The sequence below is a fragment of the Sinohyriopsis cumingii genome, chromosome 1 (assembly GCF_028554795.1).
Source record: "Sinohyriopsis cumingii isolate HCF-2022 chromosome 1, ASM2855479v2, whole genome shotgun sequence".
NCBI lineage: Eukaryota > Metazoa > Mollusca > Bivalvia > Unionida > Unionidae > Sinohyriopsis > Sinohyriopsis cumingii.
Genome location: NC_142961.1, coordinates 33,225,238 through 33,235,898, shown reverse-complemented (window position 1 = coordinate 33,235,898; position 10,661 = coordinate 33,225,238). Strand labels below are relative to the sequence as shown.

The following is a 10,661-nucleotide window of genomic DNA, read 5'->3' as shown; positions in this document are numbered from 1 at the left end:
TATCAGTTAAAATTTATTGCAAATTTAATTTTATACTGAAGTCGTAAGCCAAAAAACATGCTGGAATGACCAAACCTAGCACAAAACCTTAAAATACTGCTTGCACTGTAGTCGTAGTTTTGCCCTTATTAGGCAATGCATTTCCATATATGGGAATGCGATCGTCGAACTGAACTACTTTTCCTGGAATCGGGGAAGGCACTCGATGTATAAATAACTGTATGAATATTCATCAAGTCAGTTGGTTCCCAGCCGGTTTGTAGTTAACACGTGTTTATAGAAAGCAGACGACACAATCAAACATGTCTGACGACGATGTTGCCGCTTTAGTTGTGGACAATGGATCCGGTATGTGTAAGGCCGGTTTTGCTGGGGATGATGCTCCAAGAGCCGTGTTTCCATCCATTGTGGGGAGACCAAGACATCAGGTAAATAAATATTCTGAATCGTTCATCTTGTTGCTTCAGATTTCGTTTTTGAACGCAGCTCGAGAAGTTAATTTTCTTTGTCGGTGGATAAATATATCTTCATTTGTATATTAGCCTCATTTTAGCTCAGAGTTAGATTTGAAATACTTATTTACTTACTTATGTTTAGGATTTGACGTTTACTTGTTTATCGAATAGTGATTTGTAATAGGCCTACTAGCCTACGATGCAAAGGTTACAATTGCACCACCAAGTTCTCGGCCTTATTTTTTTCTCTCTGACCGGACATGTGGCAGACGCGTCACAAAAAGGGGGTGGGGGAGAATTTGTTGGTTAAAGGTAGCACTGAATAGCTAGGAAACTGTTTTTAACGCGACCCGTTCGATTTCGGTTGCATATGACCTTCATTTCAGTTCCCACGAGTCACTAAGGTAGTAATACAAGTTTGGTTTTTTTTTTAACTAGAGAAGTTGGTAGCCCATATTGACAGGCTTTTTTTGTGCTGATTTTTTAATTTTTATTTTAAAGTGGAATGCAACGTCCGATCACACCTTGCATAACATAACCTTGTAATGTATGCTCAACCTGATCGTATTTATGGAAACATTTAATCGGCTGCAGATGGTTATGCAGTGCAAGACGTTGACCCCGATCTATTGATTTAGGTGGCTGGGCGTCTCTGTTTTAATGCCATTAACAATTCATTAACAATTCTTGCTGTGTAGAGGACCCACACTATAGTTCATGTCAGTGTGGGTTAGTTGCCCAGTACGGGTTTAAATTTTAAGGCATTCACGTATCCTCCCATTTGTTTGTACCTCTTCCATTTTAAAATTGGAAAAACATCACTGATGCACAAAATGCACAAATAGTGGTCAATTCATTCATCAGTAAATAACTTCTAGCCTGATTGGCACCACATGGTCCCAAACACTGCCAACTTGTTGGCACGATTGAGATGTTGGGATTTTCAGAACTGTCGACTGCCATTTCAGTTGGTTGAAAAGCACTTTTAGCCCAGGAATGCTGAATTTTGTTGTAAAAACTGAAGTTTCAAGAAGAAAACGAATGCCTAAACTTGTTAAACTAAATGTTGAGCATAATCATATTAGTTGAAGAAAATGGTTCTAATTTTTCCTATTTGGTGCAAAAAAGGAAAAAATGCGTGCAATTTTAGACTGAATTGATCACTTCCCAAATGTCTTGAATAGATTGCTGTCTTTGCCTGAATTAAGATTATTTTCATTGGCTGACTGAAATGTATTGACCATTTCGATTAGCTAGGGCATCAATTGACAGCATATGATCCATAATCGTTGAGTAAAAATGAGGCTAAAGTGGGAACATCAAGCTACATTTCCAAGGAGGTGTACTCTGGAGGAGAAAAATGTAGATTTGTTCAAAATAAATATGAAGGGTACTGATTACTTTACTTAATATTGAATTGCAGGCTTGTGACACGAGAGGTTGTGTGTTCTTCTTGTGCTTTTGGTCAACTTCAGCAATATTTTCACTAGACCAACATTTAAAATATTGTTTGTGGAGTAGCCTTTTTGCAGTTGGCTACTGTTTCCTTGTCGACTAAGGAAACCAATCGGCGTAGTGGAGAAAGTAGTCTTTGCAGAAATAGAGATGAATATAAATTTATCTGCACATCTCTACCCTCTCCCCCAATCAAGTTGTAAGCCACATTAGTTTTACTGGTTGTAGACCCAAAGTGTTTGTGGGGTATTTTGTTCATTGTGGGACCGTCCATTCGAATGTACAAACATGTTGTTGCTATTCCTGTTCAGCAGCTTATAGCATTGCCATGAAACATTGCATCCATTCATCCCATGGTCTACTTGGTTCAATATGAAAACTTCACTGCTTGAAATCTTGTCACCACTCTTATATGGGGAAAAGGTGACAAATTTCGTGAAATTTCTGGTCAGAATAAATTTGAGATTCCACTGAAAGTTTTGATGAGGTCTCGTGAAAATATTGCTAACATTTTGGCAAGAAGTCCCTAAAATTTTGACTAATGAGATTTCATAAAGTTGATAGTAAAATGTCCCTGAAATCCAAGTAAAATTTGAAATACCAGTGAAATTTAAGAGCTACTTACTATAAAATATTTTACAGAAATTCAACAATTTTTCAATGATGTTTCAACAAGATTCATATGAAATGATCGACAGGAATTGCACACTAATATTTAAAAATAAGTGAAAGAAAATTGAGCTGACATAAACAAAACATGGCAATTATACCAACTTTTGAATGTAGAAGTTGTGATGATAATAATACATAATTTGATGAGGATAACTGTATATTGAACTACTTTCCCTAGAGTTCCACATCATGAACAAGTTATTGCAAATGCAAGAGGAAAAACGTTTAGTATTAAAGAACAAAGTGTCTGTGAATGCATTGACAGAATAAATTGGTATTGCTTGTGTTTTTGTTTGGAAGACATTTAGACTGATAATGTTGTGATCGCTTAAATGAGCCCTGGATCCATAGGCAGCCGTGACAAATGTTTATCACAATATAATCAGATTTTGCTTGAAATTTAACATAACTGTAGCATTTATATTTTTGGGCCATTAAGTAACTTTGTCAAGATACGACAATCTTGGATGGATGTATGGGTAACGGTATCATCACTAACACACTAGTGATCCATATGTTGCGGATCCTTAAGTTCTGAAAGGAAATCTGTTTGCAGTTGTAAAAAAAAAAAAAAGAATTTATACCCTACGGGTCCAATTCCTTCTCATTTGACTTGTTAGATGAATTGGTAGTAGTATTTGAAATCCTTATGTAAATTTGCCAAATGTTATTCCTGCTTGCTGTGCTGCAACTTGAACCAACATCAGATCTTTGGTGGGAATGGGGGCTTGCAACTCTAGATCAGTTTTGTACAGGTCATTTAGAGCAGGTATGGGCAACTTCTTCCAAGGCGATGGCTAGACAAGTTGATAGTAAAGCCACACCCTTTGATGGAAGTTTGACAAAACTGGTCAGGGGCTAGTTTTTGCCTACCCCAGATATACAGCTATTATGGTAAAAGAATATGTTGTGCCCTATTTTCCTCATGGTCACATGAAATGGAGATCATACTTTTGAACCTCTTAGACATGTGAAGTAGAGAGCCTGACCCTTTTCCCTTGTAGAAGGTTGAGCGTATAACTTTTTTGTTTTCAGCAGTGGTTTTAATTGTGAAGTACACTACATTTATATGCAAAGCAATGTATCTTTGAAATTGTAGTTATGTGCTTATTACATTTGCATCATTGTTCCTTTCAGGGTGTGATGGTTGGTATGGGGCAGAAAGACAGCTATGTTGGAGATGAAGCCCAGAGCAAGAGAGGTATCCTCACCCTCAAGTATCCTATTGAACATGGAATTGTAACAAACTGGGATGATATGGAGAAGATCTGGCATCACACCTTTTACAATGAACTCCGTGTGGCCCCTGAAGAACACCCAGTACTGTTGACAGAAGCTCCCCTCAACCCTAAAGCCAACAGAGAAAAGATGACACAGATCATGTTTGAGACCTTCAACACACCAGCAATGTATGTTGCCATTCAGGCTGTATTGTCTCTGTATGCTTCTGGTCGTACTACTGGAATTGTGTTGGATTCGGGTGATGGTGTAACCCACACTGTTCCCATCTATGAAGGTTATGCTCTTCCTCATGCCATCATGCGTCTCGATTTAGCAGGTAGAGATCTGACGGATTATTTGATGAAAATCCTTACTGAACGTGGTTATTCATTCACCACAACTGCAGAGAGAGAAATTGTCAGAGACATCAAGGAGAAACTGTGCTATGTAGCTCTAGACTTTGAGCAGGAAATGGCAACAGCTGCTTCATCCAGTTCTCTGGAGAAGAGCTACGAACTTCCAGATGGCCAGGTTATCACCATTGGAAATGAGAGATTCAGATGCCCAGAGGCTTTATTCCAGCCCAGCTTCTTGGGAATGGAGTCTGCAGGTATCCACGAAACTACCTACAACAGCATCATGAAGTGTGATGTCGATATCAGAAAAGATTTGTATGCTAACACTGTATTGTCTGGTGGTTCAACCATGTTCCCAGGAATTGCTGATCGTATGCAGAAGGAAATCACAGCCCTTGCTCCATCAACTATGAAGATCAAGGTCATCGCACCTCCAGAGAGGAAATACTCTGTATGGATTGGTGGCTCCATCTTGGCTTCTCTCTCCACCTTCCAGCAGATGTGGATTAGCAAGCAGGAGTATGACGAGTCTGGACCAAGTATTGTCCACAGGAAATGTTTCTAAACGAGTCTGTTCACAGGCCTTGTCTTGTATCATTCCATTTAAATGTATATAGTTTTTCTTTCTTTACAATGGCCAGTATTAATGTTGTGATCAACATTTTGATTTGATGTCCAAGTGTAGGAAAAATGTGATGCCTTGACGATATCAAGCAATTATGATACCTTATTAGCATGTTTTTTTTTCTGAAAAGCACCAGCATTCAGATTAGCTCAACTTTGCTACCGAGGGAATAATTTGTTTCCAAGCATCTAGTCTGTACTCTTTTATTTTACATCTAGACAATAAAGTCTATGCAAATTGATATTTAGTTGTCTGCGACCTTGTAGAATTTAATAAGGTTGTTTAGGAACGATTTTCACATTTTATAATAAAAATATTCAGGTTCGATTCTTTTTAGTTTATTATGTTTGCAGTACACAGTCATCATGGTTCACAAAAAATTAGTCGCGCACAGGTGTTGTATTCTAAGAACAGATTCATCCATTCATATTCATCTCCTCGGTCACATGTACATGGCGAGGGCAAGTGTTTTTTATGCTTTTGGGAATTTGCTTTTAACTCGTTTAGTCCTTGGAAATTCTTTTAATTTCGTCAGAAATGGGAGTTAGGAAAATAGATTTTACTTGTAAATGGATCCAAGTGTGACATTTTTGTAAAACTTGATGCTTAGCTTGAAACTGCTTTTGGTTTGCTGTTTTGGTTGTGCACATGTGGAAGGGTGAAAAATGGATTTGTTAAATTTGTTGGGTGTATTGGCCCCTATTTAATCCAAATCTGAAACTTCTTGTACCTTTTGCAAATGTTCATTGGTCATGTGGAGTTCAAACCAGCCCAATTTAGATTAAAGGCTAAACAATCTAAACCTGCATACAAAGACTGGTTCCATAACCTGTAAGTTTTGACATGGAAAAATCTTGTATCAAGTATTTGTTTCCACTAGATTTTATTGCGAGTAGAACATGTACATGGGACAGTCTTTTACATATTTCCCCTTTTAGTTTGAACCTCAATTTGGTGTATTGTATATATGACAACATTGCAGAGCTTGGAAGTGAGGAACATGTCGTGTAATCATGGATTGTAGGAGTAGCTGCATTAAAATTACATTCTTGTAGTACAGTGTTCTATTTGGGTTTGCTGACGAATCGAGTAAACTTCAAAATTGGTGTTCGAGATGAAGTTTTTTCAGACGTGAAACTTTGGAACTAAATGGAAATAGAACTGTGAAATCCGAGTTTAGAAGGTTGGTCAAATAAACTTCCACCATTAGGATTGAGAACACTTGGGTCTCCGTTGTGGTGGCTAAGAGAAATTAAGTGAACATATTTGCATAGAAGTTTGTAGACCTCTTGATTCTTGCAAGTTTCAATTTGTACCAACACTTGTCCATGAAAAGGACAGGAACAGAAACTTTATGGATTTATTTTTTTATCCATGCAGAAGTTCAGGTCTGATTTACTATCAGCAGTGAAGATGTAATCCCTCCAGTTGTGCCCATTATCATGGCTTTTTATGTTTAGCTCTAATGGTCAGAGCTTATGTGATGGTCCATTGTCCATTCTATCATTGGCACAAGTTCATTATTGCTACTTGGAAAGTTGCACATGAAACAACATTCACCGCAAGGTCCATTTGGTTTTTAATGAATGTAGCAGCTTGAAAATACAACATGACCATGCTTTTGGTAATTGTTTGCTACTAGAATGGATGGTCATAAAAACAAAATTATGTGGATAAAATGCAATGCGATGCCTACTTGATCCTAAAGAAAATGGTGTCTTGCTGACATTAGATGTGGGAGCCAGCTTGAAAATTACTGCTCCTGAATGGATTGTATTAATGAGTTGTTTTCACCACAAGACTTGCTATGTTGGTCTTGAATGCAAGTGGTCTTGACCTGATGTGTGTGTGATTTGGATTTTTAACATAGCTTTAACAATTTTGTCATATCGCTATGAAGTCTGCAGTGTAACAGTTTATAGTGATGTTTAGCACTGGGGCATCAGGACGCAGACATTAGCATGATGTCCCACCCAGACACGTTATCCTGGCACCAGGCTGAGCGGATCTACCACTAAACTCTTAATGCTGAGCGCTAAGCTAGGCAGCTGTTAGTAATATTTTTGTAAGTCTTTGTTATGACTCGGACGTAGATTGAAGCCACGACCTCCCGCATCTGACCTGGTGTAGAACGTCGTTCCATAGTATCTTGAAATTTGTCATTACTCTGACAGTGGAAGGTCATTACACTCATGAAATGACCAACATTGTTTTTCACTAAAAGACTTGTCAGTTGGTTCTAATTGAAAAACTGCAGCCATCTTTAAAAACCGTGTCGCTACTCCAGAATGAAAAGTTGCATTGACCTTCAGTCTTGTGATGTAAAGTTGTCTAGAATGGAAATGGTGCCAATACAATGGCCACAGTGGCCATCTTGAAATTGTTACTACTACCACACGGTGGATGGTCATATCGATGGGGATTTTACACTTGAGACTTTCTGTGCTGTATAGTTGGACCTAAACGAAATCTGCTGATCAGATGTTCAACATGGCCATCATAGTGGCCATATTGAAAATCGTCATACTTGTTCAGAATGAGAAGTAATATTGCCATTGGGTTGTCACCAGAAGACTCGTCTAGATGGTCCTTATAAAATGTGGCCTTGACAGGAGTCATCTTGAAAATCTTGTAATTGTTGCTGCTCTTGAATATTGTCCACGTATTTTTTTATCTTGTGGCAAAAAGTTCATCCTAAATAAAAATGGTGCTGCTCTGGCACTATATGGCTGCCACATTGGCCATCTTGAAAATGTTGCTACTGAGGGAATGATATAGTAGCATGGGGATTTAACTGAAGGACTTGGTGTAATATCTGGTTGTTCAGATGGAGAGTGGTAGCATCTTCGAACCCTGGCTGAGTCATACCAAAATCTTGAAAGTGGTACTAACGGCTGCCTTGCTAAGCACTCCGCATTAAGAGGCTACTGTTAGGACTGGTCGACCTGGTGTCTGGATAATGTGGGTGGGACATCATGCTTCATGTCTGATGCATGATGCCCCAGTGCTAGACTTCGCTATAAACTGCCACACAGCAGACATTGTAGTGATATGACTGAAAATTTGTTCAAGCTACATTAAAAATACAAAAATCACACACAAATGGAGATGGTTCTAATCATACTTTAAATATGGCTACCACATTGACCGTCTTGTCATGGCTGCATCTCGTAGATGGCTGGTAATATTGATAATGTTTTTACCAAAGGATTAGTGAAGTCTGCTTGGTTTTATATGGAAGTCTGGTAAACTGTGTGGCGACCATGGCAACACTTGAAGATCTAGTTATTGCAAACTTCAGCGTAATGGAAAGTCTTGTCAACATGATGTTAAAACCTGAAGACGTCACAAGATGGCTTTTTGGTCCGCAGTGATGGCTTGAAATGGTGCCAATCTGATGTACACAGTGGCTAATTTGAACATTTTGATGGTTGAAGAATATAGTAGATAGTTTGTACCCTTGGCATCTAAAAGTAAGAAATGATCTTGCCTTGAATTCCTGGATATTCTTTATCGACCAGTGGAGTGTCAGTTTCTCTGAGTGACCCGCATTTTATTTAATGCAAAAATAGAAAAGATTTTTCCTGGCGAAACTCGACGTGTGACTACATAAATTCTTGTGATATCTGCAATTGTACAGTTTTTACTTAATTGAAAAAAAGGTATATTTAAATGAAAGCATCTGTTTATACTGCACTACACACAGTACAGGGGAATTTCTACCATGTCCCTACACCATAGTTTATCTGTGTACACTTTAGACACGTACCGGTAATTGGTAACATCCACATATAGAGCGAAATTCAAAATGGTCACATGGTGCATAGTTATGCTATTTCATGTGAATTTACAAGCCACCAAACAGGATTTGCTCTGGAAGCATAATGTATGTCAACAAAAGAACCTTTCAGCCGACGGTAGCTCCACAACTGCGAGAATTACTGTTAAGTATATAAAATGTACACCGATGTGTACAGCCAAAATTGGCTGCAGATTTGTGCATCTTATAATGAATAGGTGAAATCAGCCTCTAAACCGAAAATCAATATCATCACTGGTGAGGGGCCAATTTATTGACCTAATTAGCATCGTCATCATCAGAATCGTCCAGTATAAATGTTTTTCTTTAACTGTCGAATGAAAGTTGGGAAATGTAGTGTTAATGGATAGGTGATAGAGTATTGCTCTCTGACTGAGGTAGAATGACTTTTACATATCCTCGCGTATTTTGTGGTTGATTCTTATGGAAAAACATAGGTAAACAGTATTTTTAAATTCTCAGAAACAACTGAATCGGTATTAAGCAAGTCTTGTAGAGAGCGAGCTGGAATGAAGACCTTTACGCTTTGTACAAAGAATTTTGACCCAGTATCAAATGTGGCCAAAGTTACTAAAAATGGTATAAATCTGTATGGTGCGTTTTACTTGAAACCTGCTGAAAAGAATTTGACCAAACCTTTTGGAAAGCAACAATGCATGAAGACATTTTAAACTGTATCAAATGATGCTAAACTTTCATGAAATTTTTCCTGACCATCAAATTTTTTTTTAAGAAAAAAACATAAACATCTAGAAAATGCTAATCAGAATACAGTCGGAATGTATAGAAAGCATGTCTTAAAGATTTCGGATTTGTACAAAATGATGCTAATCTATTAAATGTCGCCACTTTTACTAAAAATAGTAAAATCAATACACAAGTTCTCACATAGTGCTGAACAGAATCTGATCTAATGTGACTGCATCCTGGCATGACAGCCATTGGATGTTGTTGAAATGATGTTAATCCGCCATCAAATATGGTTGCCATTAATATAAATGGAGCAAATATTAATTTACTGAACAATATTTGATTAAATTTGGACCAAAATCATACTAAGAGAAACTGTTTCAAAATTTCTATTCGTGGGTTAGATCCCAGACCTAGTCGTACCCAAGACTTGCAAAAATGGTACTAACAGCTGCCTCTCTTGGCACTCGGCATGAAGAGGTTAGTGGTAGGACTGGTCGGTTTGGTGTCAGGATAATGTGACTGGGTGGGACATCATGCTAAATGTCTGCATCCTGATGCCCCAGTGCTAGACATCACTATAAACTGTCACACTGCAGATATCGTAGCGATATGACTGAAACATTGTTGAAGCTACGTTAAAAATCCAAATCACACTCACTCGCGTCCAAATAAAACAACAAAACCCATCCCACAACAAAACGACAACAAACAAAAAAAAAAAAAAACCAAGAAAAAACAAAACTTTTAATTTACTTGGAAACCACTGTATAATATGACACAATTTGACAATTTTGCACTAAGGCTTTTCAATTTTATACAAACGATGCATAACTTAATGAAATATGTTTGTCGTTACTAACACAGACTGACGTTGAGCAATAACTCTCTTTGTAACCTACCTATTTTGTGAGAGTGATATCGGATCTCCTTGATGTATGGACTTAATTTTTCTTAATTTTTAAAAAGGAAAAACTAGTTACCATATCTAAATTCTAGAGACAGATTTTGTCTGACTTTTAATAAAGATTTAAATCGCAGAGGCGTAGCTATGATATTTTGCGCCCGGGGACGAACTATAAAATTGGCGCCCCAGCCCCCTCCCCGTTTAATCACATTTTTGAATATTACCCTTGTTTACTTATTATAATGTAACGTTGTAAGCCTAATTTTGGCGCCCGGGGACATATGTACTCCCCTGCCCCCCCCACCCCACCCCCCAGCTACGCCTCTGTTATATCGTGCCATTTAGAATGAACAGGAGTTAGTAATGATGTACATTACCTATACTGCGTGAGAGCATTCGGGAAGTGTCACGTTTCAAGGGACATAACTCTTTAATTCAGCGAACGAATTACCTGTATGAT

General features: G+C 38.0%; 1 protein-coding gene across 1 annotated transcript; it reads left to right on the top strand.

The window, feature by feature from the left end:
* The first annotated feature begins 221 nt into the window (after positions 1–221).
* On the top strand, positions 222–5,111 carry LOC149806670 (actin-2). The gene is made up of 2 exons (XM_089956352.1): positions 222–428; positions 3,720–5,111. Exons 1-2 carry the CDS (start codon positions 303–305, stop codon positions 4,722–4,724), a joined length of 1,131 nt encoding a protein of 376 aa, XP_089812478.1. The 5' UTR covers positions 222–302; the 3' UTR covers positions 4,725–5,111.
* The last annotated feature ends 5,550 nt before the right edge of the window (positions 5,112–10,661 follow it).